Source organism: Heptranchias perlo, chromosome 8 (genome assembly GCF_035084215.1).
Source record: "Heptranchias perlo isolate sHepPer1 chromosome 8, sHepPer1.hap1, whole genome shotgun sequence".
Lineage (NCBI taxonomy): Eukaryota > Metazoa > Chordata > Chondrichthyes > Hexanchiformes > Hexanchidae > Heptranchias > Heptranchias perlo.
Genome location: NC_090332.1, coordinates 134269 through 160922, shown reverse-complemented (window position 1 = coordinate 160922; position 26654 = coordinate 134269). Strand labels below are relative to the sequence as shown.

At 48.7% G+C, this 26654-nt stretch overlaps 1 protein-coding gene and 1 long non-coding RNA gene across 3 annotated transcripts in view; one reads left to right on the top strand and one right to left on the bottom strand.

The window, feature by feature from the left end:
* LOC137324313 (uncharacterized) overlaps positions 1 to 26654 on the bottom strand; it is a 60007-nt gene that overhangs the window by 12201 nt on the left and 21152 nt on the right. The gene's annotated exons all lie outside the window — the stretch shown is intronic.
* The window catches only part of preb (prolactin regulatory element binding), a 55375-nt gene continuing 36927 nt past the window's right edge, over positions 8207 to 26654 (top strand). The window contains exons 1-4 of one of the 2 annotated variants that reach the window (XM_067988457.1): positions 8207 to 8475; positions 10032 to 10236; positions 11176 to 11393; positions 16880 to 16960. In XM_067988457.1, the coding sequence (XP_067844558.1) occupies positions 8344 to 8475; positions 10032 to 10236; positions 11176 to 11393; positions 16880 to 16960 (636 nt within the window). In that variant the 5' untranslated portion in view covers positions 8207 to 8343. Of the gene's footprint in view, positions 8476 to 10031; positions 10237 to 11172; positions 11394 to 16879; positions 16961 to 26654 lie in introns of both variants that reach the window. The other variant, XM_067988456.1, reaches the window with a different exon arrangement.

Sequence of the window (26654 nt, the reverse complement as noted above, 5' to 3'; positions counted from 1 at the left end):
AAATCCTGGAACTCCCTTCCTAACATCACTGTGGGAGAACCCTCACGGACGGACTGCAGCGGTTCAGGAAGGCGGCTCACCACCACCTTCTCAAGGGCAATTAGGGATGGGCGATAAATGCTGGCCTCGCCAGTGACGCCCACATCCCATGAACGAATAAAAAAAAAACTAGAGGCCACAGTTTTAAAATAAGGGGTCTCCCATTTAAGACGGAGATGAGGAGAATTTTTTTCTCTCAGAGGGTTGTGAGTCTGTGGAACTCCCTTCCCCAGAGAGCAGTGAAGGCAGGGTCATTGAATATTTTTAAGGCTGAGTTAGAGAGATTCCTGATTAACAAGGGAGTCAAAGGTTATCGTAGGTAGTCGGGAACGGAGGGTTGAGGTCGCAATCAGATCAGCCATGATCTTATCAAATGGCAAAGCAGGCTTGAGGGGTCAAATGGGCTACTCCTGCTTTTAATTCGTATGTTTGTATGTACATACAGTTCTGGTCACCACATTACAGGAAAGATGGGCGTTAAATTGGGCCATGTAGCGCCCGTTGTTTTGGCACTAGATGGCCCCTCCGACATCCAAGATGGTGTCATGGATGCACACGCACGTTTCCTGCGTGACGTGCACCAAACGCCATCTTGGTATAAGAGTTAGGGCATGTGCTAATCCCGAACGCTGGAAGCATGTAAAATAGGGAGAAAATGGCTGCAATCAGTGAGCAACGCTGATTTAAAGTGATAGACACAATTTTGGACCTTAACATTCAACTCAACGCAGTCTTATCTCTGACCATCTAAACGTTTCTTACAGTGCCTGAAGGACCCCCAACCAGCGCTATTTAAAGGGCCATGCAGGTTTTGCAGGTTAGTTGCTGGATTATTGTTCTGGCTACTGGAGGAGTAAGAAGTGTTTTTGAAAGATCCCTATTCTTATTGAGAGTTCCTACACTACTTTTGAGAGTCCTTTGGCAGGTATTGCCTTACAGGTCGGAAAGTTACAACCGTGGTTGAACAACATTCCTGTCAACCATGGGCGGTCTGCTAGGGCTCCTGTTGGGCATTGAGCATGACTGGGAGCATGCAGAGAGGCCACGCCTAGCAGGTCAAGCTGTGAGGAGACGCAGGACGAGGAGGCACAGGGCATTGAGCAGGAGGCCCTACCCAATGAGGGCCTTCAGGGATCAATTCTTTTACCTCAACATGACCGAGGAGGATTGCATCCGACGCCTGAGGTTCACCAAGGAAGCCGTCACCGAGATCTGTCAACTGGTGCGGCCACAACTGCAGCCCCAGAGCAGGGCGAGGACAGCATTACCTGGGGCTGTGAAGGTCACCGTGGTGCTGAATTTCTACGGTTCAGGAGCATTTCAAGCCTCTGCTGGCGACATGTGCAACATCTCGCAGTATGCAGTGCAATGCTGCATAAGGGAGGTCACAGACGCACTGTACCACATGAGGAACAGGTTCATCACCTTCCCTCTCCACAGAGACAATCAGAACGAGCGAGCACGGGGGTTCGCCCACATTGCTGGCTTCCCCATGGTGCATGGTGCCATGGACTGCATGGATATTGCCCTGCGTGCCCCGCACATCAACTCGGCCGTCTTTGTCAACCGAAAGGGCTTCCCTCAACGTGCAGCTGGTGTGCAACCACACGCATCGCATCTTGGAGGTCGATGCCCGCTACCTTGGGAGCAGTCACGATGCCTTCCGTCATGCGGCAGTCCAATGTGCCAGCTATCTTTCATCTGACTCGGCAAGTCAAAGGCTGGCTACTGGGTGACAAGGGCTATCCCCTCACGACATGGCTCATGACACCAGTCAGGAATCCACGCACACGTGCACAGTAGGCCTATAATGAGAGCTATGCTGCCACACGCAACATCGTGGAGCATACCATAGGCCTGCTCAAACAACGCTTCCGCTGCCTGCACCGGTCTGGAGGAGCCCTGCAGTACTCCCTGAGCGGGTGGGCAGATTTATGGTGGTCTGCTGCATGCTGCACAACCTCGCCATCATGAGGGACCAGACTCCAATGACTGCAGAAGATCCTGAGCCAGAGGTGGAGGAGGAGGAGGCTGAGGAGGAAGAGGCGGAGGAGCAGGAGGAGGAAGAGGCTGAGGAGGAGCAGGAGGAGGGTTTGGAGCCGGAAGAGGAGGTGGAGGAAGACGCAAGGGTGCAGCAGGAACCACATGCCTTGTCTGCAAGGGCTGTGCATGCTCGCCTGATCCGTGCCCGCTATCAATAGTTGGAACTACATCCCCCAACTCACCAACAGTCCTACACTCCCCACCTTTCCACTCCCACAAGACAATCAAATCACCCTCCATCAGATTACACATTGGTGCCCCTCTCAGCTCATTGCATGAATAAAAACCACCACCAAATGCCAAATCAAACTCTCATTTATGGATTAATAAATGAAAATATGCAAATATATCAAAACTATTCACCCTTATGCATTCCCTCAGTGCCTGTTGTCCGTGTGCCTTTACCTATCCTAGTGCTCCTACGAGGTGCTTCCCCAGTGGCTGGAGCCTGGGTGGTGGGAGGCTGCTGGCCTTCAATGGAGGATCGTGCAGATGGCCTTGGAGGACGACCTCGAGCAGCTCTGGGCCGGGAGGGCCCGGCTTCAGACTGCACCATCTCAGCATGGGCTGCAACAGTCTGCCCTGGCTGGCCGACAGGCAACAACAGGGGCACTGGCAGTGTGGCAGGGGAGGGAGCAGGAATCGTCTTGTCCTGAGAGAGGACAGCAGGTCCGACTGCCATGGCGCCACTGCCACTCTCCTGGGCCAGCGCCTCAGCAATCCTGGTGATCAGCTGGAGAACGGATTGCTGGAGTGCTGTGATGCCCTGGAAGCCCCGTTCCACAGTGGTCCCCAGACCCACGATAGCAGCAGTCTGAGCTACAAATGCAGCAGTCAGATCTTGGATGGCAGATGTTTGTGCTGCAATGGAAGCTGTGACATCAGTCATCAGACACTGCATCATGGTGGGTTCCACAGGTGGGCTGATGGAGGTGACCACCCGTTCCATGTTGGAAAGGATGGGCTCCAAGCTCTGCGCAAAGCCCTGCGCCAAGTTGGAGCTGGACTCCTCCATGCCCCTTCTCGTTATGCGCAGGCTCTCTGGCAGGCTTTCCAGTGCCCCAAGCATTTGTTGGTGTACGCCCATCAGCCGTCTTCTGTAGCCTGGCCCATCGAAGTCCTCATCTGACTCCTCTGCAGAGAACTAGTGAACGACCTCACCCTCCGGCGAGTTGGCTCCTGTGGTATCCATTCCCTCCGCCCGGCTCCTGATCACTTGTGCTCGGTGTCTCACCACATGCAGAACCCTCCTCTAACCTAAACCTCGAAAGGACGCGCAGTGTCAGTCTCTGAGCTGGTGGAAGCAAGTGTCAGATCGAGTGATGGTGTGGCTTCAGTGTCCTCCCCCTCCCCCTCCCCCTCCCCCTCCTCCTCCTCGGGCAGTGCCGCCACGTGTTCTTGGGTATCTGCAATGACAAAGGGAAACGGGTTGAGTTGTGGAGTGGGGAGAGGAGCAAGTAAGAGGTGTGTGCTGACAGCGTGTGCAGCACGTGAGTCAGAAAAGATTATGGGAGGAGGGAGATGTGGAAAAGGAGAAGGATCATTAGATATGCAGAGACCCCCTTGACCGGGACCTCCAGCGTGGAACGTTGTAACGGCTGCAGCGACGGCCCTCCCAATAATCCGCAGCACCGTCGCCTCTAGGTGGGTGAGGACGTATAGACGTGCCCGTCCAGCCTCAGGTCCCTCCTGCTGGCGGGTGTTATACGCCACCTTCTCCTGCAAGACAGAGGTCAGTGTGTCAGTGAGTGTCCTGCAAGGTGTGTGGGTGATGTGCCTGTCATGGTCGAATAGCTGTCAGTTTGTGTGACTTGAGTGGTGGTTGTGTGGCCTGCAAGTGTGGTATTATGTGCGGGTGAGATGCAGCATTGCGTATGGATGGGCAGTGTTTGTGGGTGGGTGGGTGACGGGGAGTGTGATGCATGGAGCAGTGGTGCAGTTGGTCGGATGTGCCACTTGACACTTGCATTCACTCACCTTGACCACTCGTGTCAAATCATTAAATTTCTTGCGGCACTGCACCCACGTGCGTGGTACAATGCTCCTCGCATTCACCTCCTGTGCCACAGTCTGACAATGCCTACGTAGCTTAGTCTAGACGGTCTCCGGCCACCCTGCGGGTACATGGCTGCCCTCCTCTGGTCCACACCTTCCAGAGCATTGTCGGAGAATCTTGGTGCCCGCTCTCTTGCTGGTTCAGCTACTCGTGATGCCATTCTCCCTTCTCCTCCTTGGCTGTGTATCTACCATTGGAAATGTGCCTGCACCTTTAAGTAGTGCAGTCAGCTGATGACGTGCGCTGTCCACGCCCCATTTCCAACTTCCTAATTCTCCGTGCATCCTCTCAGCAGCGAGGGCTGCGCTTGTTGCACGGAGATTTCAGAGTAAGTAGCAGGCAGCACGAAGTTCACATGCTGCCTGCGGAGGGTCCGTTGGGCGCGGGGTGGTAGCGCCCAGAACAGACCCTTATCCAATTATTCCCCTGAACCAGGGAGGGTACAGAGGAGATTTATGAGGATGTTGCCAGGACTGGAGAATTTTAGCTATGAGGAAAGATTGGATATGATTCTATGGTCCTATGATTCTAATGTCATGGACATGGGGTTGTTTTCTTTGGAACAGAGGAGGCTGGGGGGAGATTTAATTGAGGTGTATAAAATTATGAGATAGAGTGGATAGGAAGGACCTATTTCCCTTGGCGGAGAGGTCAATAACCAGGGGGCATAGATTTAAAGTAATTGGTATAAGGATTAGAGGGGAGCTGAGGAGAAATTTTTTCATCCAGAGGGTGGTGGGGGTCTGGAACTCACTGCCTGAAAGGGTGGTAGAGGCTGAAACACTCATCGCATTTAAAAAGTAGTTGGATATGCATTTGAAGTGCCGTAATCTACAAGGCTACGGACCAAGAGCTGGAATGTGGGATTAGAATGGATAGCTCTTTTTCAGCCGGCATAGACACGATGGGCCGAATGGCCTCTTTCTGTGCTGTAAATTTCTATGATTCTATGGTCCTATGATTTTAATGTCATGGACTTGTGTATAGTGGGTATAATTCCAAAGTTTGCAGATGACACGAAACTTGGAGATGTAGTAAACAATGTGGAGGATAGTAACAGATTTCAGGAGGACATAGACAGACTAGTGAAATGGGCAGACACATGGCAGGTGGAATTTAATGCAGAGAAGTGTGAAGCGATTCATTTTGGTAGGAAGAATGAGGAGAGGCAATATAAACTAAATGGTACAATTTTAAAGGGGGTGCAGGAACAGAGAGACCTGGGGGTGCAGATATACAAATCTTTGAAGGTGGCAGGACAATTTGAGAAGACTGTTAAAAAAACATATGGGATCCTGGGCTTTAGTAATAAAGGCATTGAGTACAAAGGCAAGGACGTTATGCTAAACCTTTATAAAACCCTGGTTAGGCCTCAGCTGGAGTATTGTGTTCAATTCTGGGCACCACACTTTAGGAAGGATGTCTAAGTCTTAGAGAGGGTGCAGAAGAGATTTATTAGAATGGTACCTGGGATGAGGGATTTCAGTTATGTGGAGAGACTGGAGAAGCTGGGGTTTTCTCCTTAGAACAGAGAAGGATAAGGGGAGATTTGATAGAGGTGTTCAAAATCATGAACAGCTTTGACAGAGTAAACAAGGAGAAACTGTTTCCAGTGGCAGAAGCGTCGGTAACCAAAGGACACAGATTTAAGGTGATCGTCAAAAGAGCCAGAGGCGACATGAGGAAACATTTTTTATGCAGTGAGTTGTGATGATCTGGAATGCGCTGCCTGAAAGGGCGGTGGAAACAGATTCAATAGTAATTTTCAAAAGGGAATTGGATAAATACTTGAAGGGAAAACATTTATAGGGCTATGGGGAATGAGGAGGCGAATGGGACTAATTGGACAGATCCTGCATGGCCTCCTCCTCTGCTGTACCTACTATGATACTAGGTACAGCATGGGTTAGATACAGATTAAAGCTCCATCTTGGTTTGGAGCTTCTAATGACCAGTGGAATTAGAAAGACCCCAAGAGTTGAGCCCCAGTGAGAGCAGTTGGGAAAAATATATTGAAATGTTCATTTATTTATTTTACTTTGTTTTGATTTTACTTTACTTAATTTTATTTCCTGCCATCTCAGTCAGCAGTGGTATTACTGACCCACTCTTGGTGATGGATATTGAAGTTCTCCCACCCAGAGTATAATCTGTGCCCTTGCCACCCTCAGTGCCTCCTATAAGTGGTGCTCAACATGGAGCAGTACTGATCCATCAACTGAGGGAGTGCAGTAGGTGGTAATCAGCAGGAGGTTTCCTTGACCACATTTGACCTGAAGCCATGAGACTTTATGGGGTCCGGAGTCAATGTTGAGGACTCCCAGGGCCACTCCCACCCGACTGTGTCTCACTATGCCCACACCTGTGGTGGGTCTGTCCTGCCGGTGGGACAGGACATACCCAGGGATGGTGATGGAGGAGTTGGGACGTTGGCTGGTAGATATGATTCTGTGAGAATGTCTATGTCAGGCTGTTGCTTAACTAGTCTGTGGTACATCTCTTCCAACTTTGGCATCAGTCCCCAGATGTTAGTGAGAAGGACTTTGCAGGTTCAACTGAGCTGGGTGTGCCTTCGTCGTGTCCTGATTCGATGCCTGGGTTGCAGCCGAGCGGTCTGTCTGGTTTTATTTTTCTTACTCTTTTTTGTAGTGGTTTAATACAACTGAGGGGCTTGCCAGGCCACTTCAGAGGGTAGTTAAGAATCAACCATGTTGATGTAGGACTGGAGTCACATTAGTGAACCAGTTGAGTTTATATGACAATCCCACAACGGCGTTGGGGAGAGAATGCTGGGATTTTAACTATGCGAAGATGATGGAGTGGTGATGTATGTCCAAGTGAGGATAGAATTGGGGAAGGGTAGATAATGGGATTAAAAACTAGTTAAAATGGAAGAAACGGAGACTAGGAGTTAAGGGCAGTTTCTCGGAGTAGTTGCAAGTGAATAGTGGTGTCCCACAGGGTTCTGTCCTGGGACCGCGTGTCAATTATTTGGATATTAGGCTATTGGAGCAGTGTCCAAATTTGCAGACGATACTGAAGTACGTGGAACAATAGTAGGATGGAACAGCGTAGAGAGAGCTTTACTGACACACTGCCCCGCACAGACATGGCGCCCATTCCTCCTCTGACGCACTGCCCCGCACAGACATGGCGCCCGGCGCGCCTCTAAAACACTGCCCCGCACAGACATGGCGCCCGGCGCGCCTCTAAAACAATGCCCCGGGGTTGACAATTGTAAACAATTTTACAACACCAAGTTATAGTCCAGCAATTTTATTTTAAATTCACAAGCTTTCGGAGGCTTCCTCCTTCGTCAGGTGAGAGATGTACCACAGACTAGTTAAGCAACAGCCTGACATAGACATTCTCACAGAATCATATCTACCAGCCAACGTCCCAACTCCTCCATCACCATCCCTGGGTATGTCCTGTCCCACCGGCAGGACAGACCCACCACAGGTGTGGGCATAGTGAGACACAGTCGGGTGGGAGTGGCCCTGGGAGTCCTCAACATTGACTCCGGCATCAGGTGAACGTCACATCGTTCACTTGACGAAGGAGGAAGCCTCCGAAAGCTTGTGAATTTAAAATAAAATTGCTGGACTATAACTTGGTGTTGTAAAATTGTTTACAATGCCCCGCACAGACATGGCGCCCGTCGCTCCTCCGACACACTGCCCCACACAGACATGATGTGGAGATGCCGGTGATGGACTGGGGTTGACAATTGTAAACAATTTTACAACACCAAGTTATAGTCCAACAAATTTATTTTAAATTCCACAAGCTTTCGGAGGCTTCCTCCTTCCCACGGCGGTCGTCGCTCCTCTAACACACTGCCCCGCACAGACATGGCGGTCGTCGCTCCTCTAACACACTGCCCCGCACAGACATGGCGGTCGTCGCTCCTCTAACACACTGCCCCGCACAGACATGGCGGTCGTCGCTCCTCTAACACACTGCCCCGCACAGACATGGCGGTCGTCGCTCCTCTAACACACTGCCCCGCACAGACATGGCACCCGAAGACCACGCCCCTCAATAGGTCACGTGTCAGTCGCCAAGTGCTGATGTGTTCTGTGATCCGCGTCACCGGAGAGAGCGAATGTTGAGAGTCGAGGCCCGAGCGCCCTGAGCCCGAGAGAGCAAAGGCCGAGAGAGCCCAGAGCCCAGAGCCTGAGCTCAGCTACCGGCTCCGGGCCATGGGCCGCCGCGGTGCTCCCGAGTTATACCGCGCTCCCTTCCCTCTTTACACCGTCAGCGTCCCGAGGGCCGACCTGGTGGTGACTGCGGGGGGAGGAGGCGCATCCAAGACCGGCATCAGCAACGGAGTGGTGAGTCCTGTCGAGTTTATACCATCTACCCTTAAATATACTGTACACACCATGTGTATACATTACAGCCACATACGGTGTACACACGAACACATACAACATACACACAAGTGTCAGCTGTGGCTCAGTTGATAGCACTCTGGTCTGAGTTGGAAGGTCGTGGGTTCACAGTCCCACTCCACAGACTTGAGCACATAATCCAGGCTGACTCTTCAGTGCAGTACTGAGGGAGTGCTGCACTGTCGGAGGTGCCGTCTTTCAGATGAGACGTTAAACCGAGACCCGTCTGCCCTCTCAGATGGACATAAAAGATCCCATTGGACTATTTCAAAGAGCAATATTTATCCCTCAACCAACATTACTAAAACATTATCTGCTGTTTGTGGGACCTTGCTGTGTGCAAATTGGTTGCTGCATTTCCTACCTTACAACAGTGGTTACACTTTTTTTTTAAAAAGTACTTCATTGGTTGTAAGGCGCTTTGGGACATCCCAAGGTTGTGAAAGGCGCTATATAAATGCAAGTCTTTCTTTCTTGACACATACAATATACACACCAACATACATACCACGACGCGCGCACAACGACGCATGCAATATACAAACCAACACATACGATATACAGACCGACGCATGCAATATACACATTGACGCATTTTGAAAGTCCATATACACAACATTAACCGCATTAACCTCATCAATCTGCTCTGTTACTTCAAACTAGCTCAATCAAGTTAATCAAAAACTATTTGCCTTTAACAAATCCTTGCTGGCTGTCATTTATTAACCCATATTTTTCCAAGTTTCAATTAATTTCAAAGAAACCAGATTATTGTCTCTAAAAGTTTTCCTACCACTGACATTAGGCTGACTGGCCTGTAGTTGCCAGTTTTATCACTTTCTCCCTTTTTGAACGTTTGCAATCCTCTGCACCACCCCCATGCCTAAGGAGTATTGGAAGATTGTGGGTAGAGCTTCTGCAATTTCCACCCTTCCCTCAGCAACCGAGAATGCATCCCATCTGGACTGGTTGACTTTTCTACTTTGAGTGTTACCAACCTTTTAAGTACTTCCTCTTTATTTTTATCCTATTCAATATCGCTACCACCTCCTCCTTTACTGTGATAGTGGCAACATCCTCTTCTCTAGTGAAGACCGATGCGAAGTATTCATTTAGTATTTTCATATTTGATTGTTCCTTGTCCTTTTCTATAACTATTCTGAATTTAATGATATTGTGATCGCTGTTCCCAAATGCTCCTCCACTGAAACATGCTCCACTTGCCCCACTTCATTCTCCAGAGCTAGATCCAGCACTGCTTTCTTTCTCGTTGGGCTGGAAACACTGATCAAGAAAGTTCTCTTGTACACATTTCAGGAATTCCTCCCCCTCTTTGCCCTTTGCACTATTATTATCCCAGTCTGTGTTAGTACCGTATCGTGTGCATGCGCACGCACACGCATACACACGCACGTCTCTATGATCAATAATGATGATTTGCCCGAGGACCTTAACTGGTGTTTTTACTATCTCTGATTCTTTCTTTTGTCTGCCAGCATTTCTTGCGATTGGAGCGTATCACAGGAAGCCTGTCAGCGACCCTCGTTCATTCCCATGACACAGAGACGCGAGCCACTATGAATATGGCAGTGGCTGAGAATATTCTTGCAGTGGGACAGGATGCCACTTGTCACATCCTCCGATTCCAAGAGGACAAAGGGAAACTAGCGGGGGGAAAAACGCCTAAAAATGAGGACACAGGTAAGGCTGGAATTGTCAGTGCTTACTGGGAATTTTCATTCAAACTCCCAATCTCCCAGTTTATATATTGAAATTGCTTTGCGTTTTGCGGCCTTGGGATTTTGAAGGGAAGAAGCCCCAAGAACCCATCTCTGCGTTGTCTTTCTACTTTGTCCCAACAATCTGCCTGTGTTTATTTTTGTAAAGGGTGAGGGTTTGTACATCTCAGATATGAGTTTTTTAACAGATAAAAGCAAGTCGCTGTCTGCCGCCCCCTCCCTCGTGCCGTCTGCCCCGTCCCCCGCTCTTTCCCCCTCTCTCTCACTCTGTCTGCCCCCCCGGGTCGGGGTGTGTCTGTCTGTCAGTCTGTCTGACTCACTCCGTCTGCCCCCCCCCCCCCCCCCCCGGTGTCTCACTCTGTCTGCGCCCCCACCCCCAGCCTGGTCTCTCTCTCTGTCTGTCTGCCCCCCCCCCCCTTCCCGGTCTCTTTCTCACTCTGTCTGCCCCCCCCCCCCCCTCCAGTCTCTCTCTCTCTCTGTTTGCCCCCCCCCCCCCCGCTGTCTATGTGTGTCTCTCTCTCACTCTGTCTGCCCCCCCCCCCCACCCCTGTCTGTGTGTGTCTCTCTCACTCTGTCTGCCCCCCCACCTCCAGTCTGTGGGAGTCTCTCTCTCTCTCTGTCTGCCCCCCCCCCCCCCCTCTCCGGTCTCTCTCTAACTCTGTCTCCCCACCCCGGTCGGTCTCTCACTCTGTTTGCCTCCCCCCCCCCCCCCCCTGTCTGTGTGTCTCTCTGTCACTCTCTCACTCTGTCTGCCACCCCCCCGCTCCTGTCTGTGTGTCTCTCTCTCCCACTCTGTCTGCCCCCCCGGTCTCTCTCATGCACAGTCCATCTGTCTCTGCGACTTTCTTTCATCTCAACTCTTCCCCCTTCTCATCCCTTTCCTGTGTGTGTGTCTCAGCAGTAAAGAAGACTGAAGCCAGGAAACGAAAGTCAGGCAATAAGATGGCAGGTGACGTGAGCGGGTTTGTCCGGAATGAGACGGGAGAGATGGTAGTGGAGCCACTTCACGTTGTACACACTGACTTCAGCGCAGATGCACTTCAGAAAACCGTCCGATTCAACCAGGACCACTCCATTCTCGTCACAGGGGGAGTTGACGGATACATTCGGGTCTGGGAGGTACAAAGAGCACAAACTGTATCTGTAAAGTTTATCTGGCCTCATTGTGCCTGTTGGGACAGAGTTTTGCTGCTCCCGTATGTATGTGTTGAAAATCGTCATTGACTTCGAAAAAGTAATTGAAAGATGCCTAGCTGTGACTTATGTGAAATTTGAGTTGGAGCAATGTCGCAGTCTGTGCCGAGTGAGTGAGTGAGTGAGTGAGTGAGGTGAGGTGTCGCGGTCTGTGCCGAGTGAGTGAGTGAGGTGAGGTGTCGCGGTCTGTGCCGAGTGAGTGAGTGAGGTGAGGTGTCGCGGTCTGTGCCGAGTGAGTGAGGTGAGGCGTCACGGTCTGTGCCGAGTGAGTGAGGTGAGGCGTCTCAGTCTGTGCCGAGTGAGTGAGGTGAGGCGTCTCAGTCTGTGCCGAGTGAGTGAGGTGAGGCGTCACGGTCTGTGCCGAGTGAGTGAGGTGAGGTGTCGCGGTCTGTGCCGAGTGAGTGAGGTGAGGTGTCGCGGTCTGTGTCGAGTGAGTGAGTGAGTGAGGTGAGGTGTCGCAGTCTGTGCCGAGTGAGTGAGGTGAGGTGTCGCAGTCTGTGCCGAGTGAGTGAGTGAGGTGAGGTGTCGCAGTCTGTGCCGAGTGAGTGAGGTGAGGTGTCGCAGTCTGTGCCGAGTGAGTGAGTGAGGTGAGGTGTCGCAGTCTGTGCCGAGTGAGTGAGTGAGTGAGGTGAGGTGTCGCAGTCTGTGTCGAGTGAGTGAGTGAGGTGAGGTGTCGCAGTCTGTGCCGAGTGAGTGAGGTGAGGTGTCGCAGTCTGTGCCGAGTGAGTGAGGTGAGGTGTCGCAGTCTGTGCCGAGTGAGTGAGTGAGTGAGGTGAGGTGTCGCAGTCTGTGCCGAGTGAGTGAGTGAGTGAGGTGAGGTGTCGCAGTCTGTGCCGAGTGAGTGAGGTGAGGTGTCGCAGTCTGTGCCGAGTGAGTGAGTGAGGTGAGGTGTCGCAGTCTGTGCCGAGTGAGTGAGTGAGTGAGGTGAGGTGTCGCAGTCTGTGCCGAGTGAGTGAGTGAGGTGAGGTGTCGCAGTCTGTGCCGAGTGAGTGAGGTGAGGTTTTTTTTTATTTATTCATGGGATGTGGGCATCGCTGGCAAGGCCGGCATTTATTGCCCATCCCTAATTGTCCTTGAGAAGGTGGTGGTGAGCCGCCTTCTTGAACCGCTGCAGTCCGTGTGGTGACGGTTCTCCCACAGTGCTGTTAGGAAGGGAGTTCCAGGATTTTGACCCAGCGACGGTGAAGGAACGGCGATATATTTCCAAGTCGGGATGGTGTGTGACTTGGAAGGGAGCATGCAGGTGGTGGTGTTCCCATGTGCCTGCTGCCCTTGTCCTTCTAGGTGGTAGAGATCGTGGGTTTTGGAGATTTGGAAGAAGCCTTGGCGAGTTGCTGCAGTGCATCCTGTGGATGGTACACACTGCAGCCGCCGTGCGCCGGTGGTGAAGGGAGTGAATATTTAGGGTGGTGGATGGGGTGCCAATCAAGCGGGCTGCTTTGTCCTGGACGGTGTCTCGCTTCTTGAGTGGTGTTGGAGCTGCACTCATCCAGGCAAATGGAGAGTATTCCATCACACTCCTGACTTGTGCCTTGTAGATGGTGGAGAGGCTTTGGAGAGTTAGGAGGTGAGTCACTCGTTGCAGAATACCCAGCTTCTGACCTGGTCCATGGTGACCCTCAGGATGTTAATGGTGGGGATTCAGCGATGGTAATGCCGTTGAATGTCAAGGGGAGGTGGTTAGACTCTCTCTTGTTGGAGATGGTCATTGCCTGGCACTTGTCTGGCGTGAATGTTACTTGCCACTTATGAGCCCAAGCCTGGATGTTGTCCAGGTCTTGCTGCATGCGGGCTCGGACTGCTTCATTATTTGAGGGGTTGCGAATGGAACTGAACACTGTGCAATCATCAGCGAACATCCCCATTTCTGACCTTATGATGGAGGGGAGGTCATTGATGAAGCAGCTGAAGATGGTTGGGCCTAGGACACTGCCCTGAGGAACACCTGCAGCAATGTCCTGGGGCTGTGATGATTGGCCTCCAACAACCACTACCATCTTCCTTTGTGCCAGGTATGACTCCAGCCACTGGAGAGTTTTCCCCCTGATTCCCATTGACTTCAATTTTACTAGGGCTCCTTGGTGCCACACTCGGTCAAATGCTGCCTTGATGTCAAGGGCAGTCACTCTCACCTCACCTCTGGAATTCAGCTCTTTTGTCCCTGTTTGGACCAAGGCTGTAATGAGGCCTGGAGCCGAGTGGTCCTGGCGGAACCCAAGCTGAGCATCGGTAAGCAGGTTATTGGTGAGTAAGTGCCGCTTGATAGCACTGTCAACGACACCTTCCATCACTTTGCTGATGATTGAGAGTAGACTGATGGGGCGGTAATTGGCCGGATTGGATTTGTCCTGCTTTTTGTGGACAGTGCATATCTGGGCAATTTTCCACATTGTCGGGTAGATGCCAGTGTTGTAGCTGAACTGGAACAGTTTGGCCAGAGGCACGGCTAACTCTGGAGCACAAGTCTTCAGCACTACAGCTGGGATGTTGTCCGGGCCCATAGCCTTTGTTGTATCCAGTGCACTCAGCCGTTTCTTGATATCTCGTGGAATGAATCGAATTGGCTGAAGACTGGCTTCTGTGATGGTGGGGATATCTGGAGGAGGCCGAGATGGATCATCTACTCAGTACTTCTGGCTGAAGATGGTTGCAAACGCTTCAGCCTTGTCTTTTGCACCCGTGCTGGATTCCGCCATCATTGAGGATGGAGATGTTTACAGAGCCTCCTCCTCCCGTTAGTTGTTTAATTGTCCACCACCATTCACGACTGGATGTGGCAGGACTGCAGAGCTTTGATCTGATCCGTTGGTTGTGGAATCGCTTAGCTCTGTCTATAGCATGTTGCTTCCGCTGTTTAGCGTGCATGTAGTCCTGAGTTGTAGCTTCACCAGGTTGGCACCTCATTTTTAGGTACGCCTGGTGCTGCTCCTGGCATGCTCTTCTCCACTCCTCATTGAACCAGGGTTGATCTCTTGGCTTGTTGGTAATGGTAGAGTGAGGAATATGCCGGGCCATGAGGTTATAAATTGTGCTGGAATACAATTCTGCTGCTGCTGATGGCCCACAGCGCCTCATGGATGTCCAGTTTTGAGCTGCTAGATTTGTTCTGAATCTATCCCATTTAGCATGATCGTTGTGTCACACAACACGTTGGATGGTGTCCTCGGTGTGAAGATGGGACTTCGTCTCCACAAGGATTGCGCAGTGGTCACTCCTACCAATACTGTCGTGGACAGATGCATCTGCAACAGGTAGATTGGTGAGGACGAGGTCAAGTAGGTTTTTCCCTCACCACCTGCTTGGTTCGCTCACCACCTGCCGGAGGTCCAGTCTGGCAGCTATGTCCTTCAGGACTCGGCCAGCTTGGTCAGTAGTGGTGCTACTGAGCCACTCTGGGTGATGGACATTGAAGTCCCTCATCCAGAGTACATTCTGTGCCCTTGCTACCCTCAGTGCTTCATCCAAGTGGTGCTCAACATGGAGGAGGACTGATTCATCTATGGGAGTCTATAACGAGGGGGCATAGATTTAAGGTGCGAGGGGAGAGATACAAAAGGGTCCAGAGGGGCAATTTTTTCACTCAAAGGGTGGTGAGTGTCTGGAATGAGCTGCCAGAGGCAGTAGTAGAGGCGGGTACAATTTTGTCTTTTAAAAAGCATTTGGACAGTTACATGGGTAAGATGGGTATAGAGGGATATGGGCCAAGTGCAGGCAATTGGGACTAGCTTAGTGGTATAAACTGGGCGACATGGACATGTTGGGCCGAAGGGCCTGTTTCCATGTTGTAAACTTCTATGATTCTATCAGCTGAGGGAGAGCGGTAGGTGGTAATCAGCAGGAGGTTTCCTTGCCCATGTTTGACCTGATGCCATGAGATTTCATGGGGTCCGGTTTCAATGTTGAAAACTCCCAGGACCACTCCCTCCTGACTGTATATCACTGTACCGCCATCTCTGGTGGGTCTGTCCTGCCGGTGGGACAAGACATACCCAGGGGTCTGGGATGTTAGTTGAAAGGTATGATTATGTGAGTAAGGCTATGTCAGGCTGTTGCTTGACTAGTCTGTGGGACAGCTCTTCCAATTTTGGCACAAGTCCCCAGATTTTAGTGAGGAGGACTTTGCAGGGTTGACTGGGCTTGGTTTGCCTTTGTCGTGTCTGGTGCCTAGTGGTCCGATGTCGGGTGGTCCGTCCAGTTTTATTCTTATTATGGTGTCACAGTCTGTGCCGAGTGAGGTGAGGCGTCTCAGTCTGTGCCGAGTGAGGTGAGGCGTCTCAGTCTGTGCCGAGTGAGTGAGGTGAGGCGTCTCAGTCTGTGCCGAGTGAGTGAGGTGAGGCGTCTCAGTCTGTGCCGAGTGAGTGAGGTGAGGCGTCTCAGTCTGTGCCGAGTGAGTGAGGTGAGGCGTCTCAGTCTGTGCCGAGTGAGTGAGGTGAGGCGTCTCAGTCTGTGCCGAGTGAGTGAGGTGAGGCGTCTCAGTCTGTGCCGAGTGAGTGAGGTGAGGCGTCTCAGTCTGTGCCGAGTGAGTGAGGTGAGGCGTCTCAGTCTGTGCCGAGTGAGTGAGGTGAGGCGTCTCAGTCTGTGCCGAGTGAGTGAGGTGAGGCGTCTCAGTCTGTGCCGAGTGAGTGAGGTGAGGCGAGGCGTCTCAGTCTGTGCCGAGTGAGTGAGGTGAGGCGAGGCGTCTCAGTCTGTGCCGAGTGAGTGAGGTGAGGCGAGGCGTCTCAGTCTGTGCCGAGTGAGTGAGGTGAGGCGTCTCAGTCTGTGCCGAGTGAGTGAGGTGAGGCGTCTCAGTCTGTGCCGAGTGAGTGAGGTGAGGCGTCTCAGTCTGTGCCGAGTGAGTGAGGTGAGGCGTCTCAGTCTGTGCCGAGTGAGTGAGGTGAGGCGTCTCAGTCTGTGCCGAGTGAGTGAGGTGAGGCGTCTCAGTCTGTGCCGAGTGAGTGAGGTGAGGCGTCTCAGTCTGTGCCGAGTGAGTGAGGTGAGGCGAGGCGTCTCAGTCTGTGCCGAGTGAGTGAGGTGAGGCGTCTCAGTCTGTGCCGAGTGAGTGAGGTGAGGCGTCTCAGTCTGTGCCGAGTGAGTGAGGTGAGGCGTCTCAGTCTGTGCCGAGTGAGTGAGGTGAGGCGTCTCAGTCTGTGCTGAGTGAGTGAGGTGAGGCGTCTCAGTCTGTGCCGAGTGAGTGAGGTGAGGCGTCTCAGTCTGTGCCGAGTGAGTGAGGTGAGGCGTCTCAGTCTGTGCCGAGTGAGTGAGGTGAGGCGTCTCAGTCTGTGCCGAGTGAGTGAGGTGAGGCGTCTCAGTCTGTGCCGAGTGAGTGAGGTGAGGCGTCTCAGTCTGTGCCGGGGGAAATGTATTGAGATAAATGGAATGAATAGGGAAATGTTTAGAGATAAATGGAAACAGTGGATATTTTTCCCCCCCAGTTCCCAAGTATGAAGAAAAGTTTTGACTTCAGGGCTCACGATGGGGAGATTGAAGATGTGGATATCAGTCCTGACAATAAGGTTTGAATTCCAGTAAATTCTCACCGTTTGCCTGTGAAAGATTGTGTTGGAATGTCGAGACTACCTTGTGAGCAGCATGTCATGCGGTTGGTGAACTCTGATTTACCCATCCCCTAAATTAAAGTAAAGGTACTAGAGGGAAGGGAGGCTCAAAGCTGCTTTCTATTCAGAGTATTCTCTTACTTCCTGTTGAAAAGTAGACATGAATTGAAATTTTACTTCGTTGTTTAGCGATGGCCGGGGTCCCACAGTGAGTCTCCTTGCTCTGACGCACCTGTGCTGAGCACTGACTGGAGCTTTCTGGGACATTCCTTACCCTGGGAGTCTGAGCCAGTCCAGAGTACATCGCACCCTGACTGGGACCATGGATAGCCACTGGTGGCATATGGGCAGAACACGGGGGGTGGTGGAGCAGGACGTGGGGGGGAGCAGGACACGGGTGGGGTGGGGGGGGTGGGAGGAACAGGACGGGTGGTGGGAGAGCAGGACACGGAGGAGGGGGAGCAGGAGGTAGGGGGACAGGATGGGTGGACAGTGGGGGGGGCATCAGCATGTCAGGTGAAGAAATTGTTGCTGCGTTAGTCATGATCTTCCAAAACTCTCTTGATTCAGGAATTGTCCCCTTGGATTGAAAAATTGCCAATGTCATTCCATTATTTAAGAAGGATAAGAGAGATAAAAAAGGAAATTATAGGCCTATTAGTCTAACGTCAGTTGTGGGCGAATTACTAGAATCTGTTATTAGGTACAGAGTGACTGAGAACATGGACAAATATGAGCTCATCAGAGAGATTCAGCATGGATTTGTAAAGGGTAAGTCATGTCTAACGGACCTAGTTGAATTTTCTGACGACGTAACTAACGTGGTAGATAAGGGAATGTCTTATGGATGTTATTTATGGACTTCCAGAAGGCATTCGACAAGGTTCCACATAAGAGACTGTTTACAAAAATGAGAGCGCATGGAATTGCAGGCAACATATTGGCTTGGGTAGGGAATTGATTAGGAGGTAGGAGACAGAGAATAGGGATAATGGGTATGTACTCAAATTGGCAGGATGTGAGTAGTGGTTTCACCCAGGGATCTGTATTGGGGCCTCAGTTTTTCACTATATTTATAAGTGACTTGGATGAATGTATATCTAAGTTTGCTGATGACACTAAGTTAGGTTGCGCAATAAATCGTGTAGATGGGAGCAGGAAGTTGCGAAGGGACATTGATAGATTCAGTGAGTGGGCAAAACTGTGGCAGCTGGAGTTCATGTGGGGAAGTGTGAGCTCATCCACTTTGGACCTAAGAAAGAGATCAGAGTATTTTCTAAAGTATTTTCTGAGTAGCAGGAACTGGGGATGAACAGCGAGATTTAGGGGTCCAAGTACAGAAATCACTAAAAGCTATTGGACAGGTACAAAAAATAATTAAAAAGGCTAATGGGATGTTGGCCTTTATCTCAAGGGGGATGGAATACAAAGGACGTGGAACTATAATTATTTTATTAAATCAAAGACTTAAACTAGATAAACTAATTAGTTAATAAACTAAAACTATCGAGTGAATAAAAATTTTAACTAATTAAATATATAAAACAAGGATAGATAGGGATGGCAGGGCAGGTGGTGTGTCGTAACTGCAGCATGTGGGAGTTGCTGGAGAACAGCGAGATCCCGAGTAACCACAACTGCAGTAAGTGTCTGCAACTCGAGGAACTACAGCTCTGAGTTGTTGAGCTGGAGTCTGAGCTGCAGACATTGTGATGTATTAGGGAGGGGTAGAGTTATCTGGACACTTGATCCAGGGGGCAGTCACACCCCTTTGGTTTGGTAGTAGTTTAGATTTGGTCTGTGGTCAGGGACAGGAGGATGTGACTGCGAGTCAGGCAGGTATGGGGACCCAGGATGCAGTGATGGAGGAGCCTCGGCCTTTGACCTTGTCCAACAGGTATGAGGTACTTGCTACCTGTATGGATGAGAACAAAGACTACGGGGAGGATGGGCAAACTGACCACAGCACTGTGCTACAGCAAGCCATTCAAGTGGGGGGTGTAAAAATGAATGTGGTAGTGGTAGGGTATCCCCAGTATAGTTGGGGATAGATATTGTTCTCTGCAGCCGTGACCGGGAGTTCTGAAGGCTGTGTTGTTGCTCGGTGCCAGGGTTAAGGATATCTCCTCGCGGCTGGAAAAGAACTTGAAGCATGAGGGGGAGGATCCAATTGTCATGGTCCAAGTAGGAACCAACAACATAGGTAGAACTAGGAATGAGGTTTTGCTGAGGGAGTTTGAGGAGCTAGGGTCCAAATTAATAAGCAGAACCTCAAAGGCAATAATCTTTGAATTACTACCTGAGCCACACGCAAATTGGCATAGGGTCAAACAGATCAAAGAGTGGTGTGGGAGATGGGGGTTTCGATTGATGGGGCACCGGTACCAGAACTGGGAAAAGGGGGAGCTGTTCCATTGGGGATGATCTCCACTTAAACCAGGCTGGGACCAGTGTCCTGGTGAATCGAATAACTAGGGCTGTAGATAGGGCTTTAAACTAAAAAGGTTGGGGGGGGGTGGAATTTATAAATCTAAAGAGAAAAGTCAAGGCCATAGAGCAGTGTAGCGATTTGGGTAAATATAAACAGTGTGACAGGAAGGGACAGAGAGTTTAACGGTAATAGTGCATTGGTGAATAAGGTCAAATAAGGGAAAAATAGTAAAATGTTAAAATGAAAGGCTCTTTATCTGAATGCATGAAGCATTCGTAACAAGATAGACGAATTAATGGCACACAGATAAATGGGTTCCATCTAGTAGCGATTACTGAGACGTGGTTGCAACATGACCATGGTTGGGAACTAAATATTCCAGGGTACTTGACTTTTCGAAAAGACAGACAAAATGGTAAAAGAGGAGGAGGAGTGGGGGGAGTAGCCCTGATAATAAAGGATGACATAAAGACAGTTGTGAGAAAGGATCTTGGCTTGGAAGATCAGGAACTAGAATCAGTATGGGTGGAGATAAGAAATAATGGGGCAAAAAACACTGGTGGGAGTGGTTTATAGGCCCCCTTAACATTAGTTATACTGATGGACAGAGTATTAAGAAATAAGAGGAGCTTGTAACAAAGGTAATGCAATAATCGTGGGGGACTTTAATCTTCATATAGACTGGGCAAATCAAATTGGCAAAAGTAATTTGGAGAACGAGTTCATAGAATGCATTCGAGACAGTTTCCTAGAACAATACTTTGTGGCACCAACCAGGGAACATGCTCTTTTAGATCTTGTCTTGTGTAATGAGGCAGGGTTAATTAGTAATCTCATAGTAAGGGATCCTCTGGGGAACAGTGATCATCATAGGATAGAAGTTAACATTGAGTTTGAGAGTGACGTACTTAAGTCCAAAACCAATTACATAGGTATGAGGGGCAAGTTGGCTAAGGTAGACTGGGAAATTAGATTAAAAGCTATTCGAGTAGTGATAACTGGGGACTTCAATATCCTAATATAGACTGGGATAACAATAATAATATAAGGGGCACAGAGGCAGGATAACTTTCTCAACTGGTACTTTTCCAGCCCAATGAGGAAGGAGGCATTGCTGGACTTGGTTCTAGGGAATGAGATGGGCCAAGTGGAGCAAGTGTCAGTGGGGGAACATTCAGGGAGCAGCGATCATAGTATCATAAGGTTTAGAATAGCTATGGAAAAGGACATGGACCACTCTAAAGTAAAAATACTCAATTGGAGGAGGGTCACTTTCAATACGATAAGAACGGATCTGACCCGGGTAAATTGGAATCAAGGATTGGCAGACAAATCTGAAATTGAACAGTGGGCGGCCTTTAAAGAGGAGATGGTTCGGCTACAGTCTAGGCACATTCCCACGAGGGAGAAAGCTAGGGCAACTAAAGCCAGAGCTCCCTGGATGACGAAAGAGATAGAGAGTAAGATGAAAAGGGAAAAAAGCGGCATATGACAGATGTCAGGTTGATAACACAAGTGAGAACCAGGCAGAATATAGAAAGTTCAGAAGGGAAGTGAAAAAGGAAATAAGAGGGGCAAAGAGAGAGTATGAGAATAGACTGGTGGCCAACATAAAAGGGAATCCAAAAGTCTTCTACAGGCATGTAAACGGGTAGTAAGAGGAGGGGTGGGGCCGATTAGGGACCATAAAGGAGATCTACTCATGGAGGCAGAGGGGATGGCCGAGGTACTAAATGAGTACTTTGCATCTGTCTTTGCCAAGGAAAAAGATGCTGCCACAGTCTCAGTAAAGGAAGATATAGTTGAGATACTGGATGGGCTAAAAATTGATTAAGAAGAGGTACTTGAAAGGCTAGCTGTACTTTGAGTAGATAAGTCACCTGGTCCGGATGGGATGCATCCTAGGTTGCTGAGGGAAGTAAGGGTGGAAATTGCGGAGGTACTGGCCATAATCTTCCAAACATCCATGGATATGGGGGTGGTGCCAGAGGACTGGAGAATTACAAATGTTACAGCCTTGTTCAAAAAAGGGTGTAAGGATAAACCCAGCAACTACAGGCCAGTCAGTTTAACCTCAGTGGTGGGGAAACTTTTAGAAACGATAATCCAGGATAGAATTAAGTCACTTGGACGACTGTGAATTGATTAGGGAAAGCCAGCACAGATTTGTTAAAGGCAAATCGTGTTTAACTAACCTGATAGTTTTTTGATGAAGTAACAGAGAGGGTAGATGAGGGCAATGTAGTTGATGTGGTGTATATGAACTTTCAAAAGGCATTTGATAAAGTGCTGCACGGTAGGCGTATCATCAAGATTGCGGCCCATGGAATAAAGGGGCAGTAGCAACATGGATACAGAATTGGCTAAGGGACAGGAAACAGAGAGTAGTGGTGAACAGTTGTTTTTCAGACTGGAGGGAGGTGTACAGTGGTGTTCCCCAGGGGTCACTGTTGGGGCCACTGCTTTTCTTGATATATTAATGACTTGGACTTGGGTGTACAGGGCACAATTTCAAAATTTGCAGATGTCACAAAACTTGGAAGGGTAGTGAACAGTGAGGAGGATAGTGATAGACTTCAAGAGGATATAGACAGGCTGGTGGAATGGGCGGACACGTGGCAGATAAAATTTAACGCAGAAAAATGCGAAGTGTTACATTTCGGTAGGAAGAACGAGGAGAGGCAATAGAAACTAGAGGGCACAATTCTAAAAGGGGTACAGGAACAGAGAGATTTAGGGGTATATGTGCACAAATCAATGAAGGTGGCAGGGAAGGTTGAGAAAGCAATTGAAAAAGCATACGGGATCCTGGACTTTATAAATAGAGGCATAGAGTACAAAAGTATGGATGTCATGATGAACCTTTATAAAACACTGGTTCGGCCACAACTGGAGTATTGTGTCCAGTTCTGGGCACCGCACTTCAGGAAAGATGTGAAGGCCTTAGAGAGGGTGCAGAAGAGATTTACTAGAATGATTCCAAGGATGAGGGACTTGGATGGACTGCAGAAGCTGGGGTTGTTCTCCTTGGAACAGAGATGATTGTGAGGAGATTTGATAGAGGTGTTCAAAATCATGAAGGGCCTAGACAGAGAAGATTGAGAGAAACTGTTCCCATTGGCGGAAGGGTCAAGGACCAGAGGACACAGATTTAAGGTGATTGGCAAAAGAACCAAAGGTGACATGAGGAAAAACTTTTTTACACAGCGAGTGGTTAGGATCTGGAATGCACTGCCCGATGGGGTGGTGGAGGTAGTTGCAATCATGGCCTTCAAAAGGGATCTGAATAAGTACGTGAAAGGAAAAAAATTGCAGGGCTACAGGGATAGGGCGGGGGAGTGGGATTAGTTGGATTGCTCTTGCATAGAGCTGGTGTGGACTCGATGGGCCGAATGGCCTCCTTCCATGCTGTAACCTTTCTATGATTTTATAAGATACGATGATAGATCAGCCATGGTGAACATTTAAAGAAACATTTCATGATTCTCAACGAATATATATTCCATTGAGGAATAAAGCTCTACTGGAAAAGTGATCCATCCGTGGCTAAAGAAGTTAAGGATAGTATTAGATTAAAAGAAGAGGCTTATAATGTTGCCAAGAGGATTGGGAGAGTTTTAGAAACCAGCAAAGAATGACCAAAAAATTGATAGAGGGAGAAAATAGAATATGAGAGTAAACTAGCAAGAAATATAAAAACAGATTGTAAGAGCTTCTACAAGTATGTAAAAAGGAAGAGAGTAGCAAAAGTAAACGTGGGTCCCTTAGAGGCTGAGACTGGAGAAATTATAATGGGGAACAAGGAAATGGCAGAGACATTAAACAAATCTTTTGTAAGTCTCTTCACAGGAGAAGACACAAAAAAACATACCAGAGATAGTGGGACACCAAGGGTCTAATGAAAGTGACGAACTTAAAGTAATTATTTTCAGTAAAGCAAAAGTACTGGAGAAATTATTGGGACTAAAAGCAGACAAATCCCCTGGGCCTGATGGCCTACATCCTAGGGTTCTAAAAGAGGTGGCTGCAGAGATAGTGGATGCATTGGTTGTGATCTTCCAAAATTCCCTAGATTCTACAACGGTCCCAGTGGATTGGAAGGTAGCAAATGTAACACCGCCATTCGAGAAAGGAGGGAGAGAGAAAACAGGGAACTACAGGCCAGTTAGCCTGACATCAGTCGTCAGGAAAATGCTGGAACCCATTTTTAAGGAGATGGTAACGGCACTTAGAAAATCATAATATGATTAAGTAGAGTCAACATGGTTTTATGAAAGGGAAATCGTGTTTGACAAATCTATTAGTTTTTTGAGGATGTAACTAGCAGGGTAGATGAAGGGGAGCCAGTGGATGTAGTATATTTCGATTTTCAAGAGGCATTTAATAAGGCTGTTACACACGATAAGGGTTCATGGAGTTGAGGGTAATATATTAGTATGGATAGCGGATTGGTTAACAGACAGAAAACAGAGAGTAGGGATAAACGGGTCATTCTCAGGTTTGCAGGCTGTAACTAGTGGGGTGCCGCAAGGATCAGTGCTTGGGCCTCAGCTATTTACAATCTATATTAATGACTTAGATGAAGGGACCGAGTGTAGTGTATCCAATTTGCTGACGATACAAAGCTAGGTGGGAAATTAAGCTGTGAGCAGGACACAGTGTCTGCGAAGGGATATAAGACAGGTTAAGTGAGTGGGCAAGAAGGTGGCACATGGAGTATAATGTGGGGAAATGTGAGGTTATTCACTTTGGTTAGAAGAATAGAAAAACAGAATATTTTTTAAATGGTGAGAAAGTATTAAATGTTTGGTGTTCAGAGGAATTTGGGTGTCCTTGCACACGAAACATAGAAAGTTAACATGCAGGTACAGCAAGCAATTAGCAAGGCAAATGGTATGTTAGCCTTTATTGCAAGAGGGTTGGAGTATAAGAGTAAGGAAGTCTTGCTGCAATTGTACAGGCCTTAGGTGAGACCACACCTGGAGCACTGTGTACAGTTTTGGTCTCCTTACCTAAGAAAGGATATACTTGCCTTAGAGGTGGTGCAACGAAGGTTCACTAGATTGATTCCTGGGATGAGAGGGTTGTCCTATGAAGAGAGATTGAGTAGAATGGGCCTATACTCTCGAGTTTAAAAGAATGAGAGATGACCTAATTGAAGTATATAAGATTATATACGAACATACAAACATATGAATTAAGAACAGGAGTAGACCATTCGGCCCCTCGAGCCTGCTCTGCCATTTGATAAGATCATGGCTGATCTGATTGTGACATCAACCCTACTTTCCCATCTACCTACTATAACCTTTGACTCCCTTGTTAATCAGGAATCTATCTAACTCAGCCTTAAAAACAGTCAATGACCCTGCCTCCACCGCTCTCTGGGGAAGGGAGTTCCACGGACTCACGACCCTCTGAGAGAAAAAATTTCTCCTCATCTCTGTTTTAAATGGGAGACCCTTTATTTTTAAACTGTGGCCCCTAGTTCTAGTCTCTCCCACAAGGTGAAACTTCCTCTCAGCATCTAATCCTTCTAGTCCCCTCAGGATCTTATATGTTTCAATAAGATCACCTCTCATTCTTCTAAACTCCAGTGTATACAGGCCCAACTTGTCCAACCTTTCCTCATAAGATCACCCCCTCATCCCAGGAATCAGTCGAGTGAACCTTCTCTGAACCGCCTCCAAAGCAATTATGTCCTTTCTTAAATAAGGAGACCAAAACTGCACACAGTATTCTAGATGTGGTCTCACCAATGCCCTGTTCAACTTTAGCAAAACATCTCTACGTTTATATTCCATTCCCCTTGCAATAAATGGCAACATTCCATTTGCCTTCCTAATCACTTGCTGTACCTGCATACTAACTTTTTGTGATTCATGTACTGGGACACCCAGATCCCTCTGTACCTCAGAGTTCTGCAATCCCTCTCTATTTAAATAATATACTGCTTTTCTATTCCTCCTGTCAAAGTGGACAAGTTTACATTTTCCCACATTATATTCCATCTGCTAAATTTTTGCCCACTCACTTAACCTATCTATATCCCTTTGCAGACTCCTTATGTCCTCTTCACAACTTACTTTCCTACATACCTTTGTATCAGCAAATTTAGCAACCATACATTCGGTCCCTTCATCCAAATCATTGAGTGGGCTTCACAGAGTAGATGCTGAGAGGTTGTTTCCCCTGGCTGTAGAGTGAAAAACTAGGGAGCATAGTCTCAGAAAAACATAGAAAATAGGCCCTTCAGTCCTGCTCCGCCATTCAAAATGATCATGGCTGATTGTCTACCCTGTTCCCACTTTTCCCCCATATCCCTTGATCCCTTTAGCATTAAGAAATATATCTATCTCCTTCTTGAATACATCTAATGACTTGGCCTCCACTGCCTTCTGTGGTAGAGAATTCCACAGGTTCACCACCCTCTCAGTGAAGAAATTTCTCATCTCGGTTCTAAATGGCATACCCCGTATCCTGAGACTGTGACCCTTGGTTCTGGACTCCCCAGCCATCGGGAATTTGGGTGGAGGATTGGTTATCTAACAGGAAGCAGAGAGTTGGGATAAATGGTTCATTCTCGGACTGGCAACCAGTAGCCAGTGGTGTTCCGCAGGGGTCGGTGCTGGGTCCCCAACTCTTTACAATCTATATTAACGATTTGGAGGAGGGGACCGAGTGTAACATATCAAAGTTTGCAGATGATACAAAGATGGGAGAGAAAGTGGAGAGTGAGGAGGACATAAAAAACTTACAGGGGGATATAGACAGGCTGGGTGAGTGGGCGGAGATTTGGCAGATGCAATACAATACTGGAAAATGTGAGGTTATGCACTTTGGCAGGAAAAATCAGAGAGCAAGTTATTATCTTAATGGCGTGAAACTGGAAAGTACTGCAGTACAAAGGGATCTGGGGGTCCGAGTGCAAGAAAATCAAAAAGTTAGTATGCAGGTGATCAAGAAGGCCAACGGAATGTTGGCTTTTATTGCTAGGGGGATAGAATATAAAAACAGGGAGGTATTGCTGCAGTTATATAAGGTATTGGTGAGACCGCACCTGGAATACTGCATACAGTTAGCTACATCATTAAATAAATTTAAAACAGAAATAGACAGTTTCCTAGAAGTAAAGGGAATTAGTGGTTACGGGGAGCGGGCAGGAAATTGGACATGAATTTAGATTTGAGTTTAGGATCAGATCAGCCATGATCTTATTGA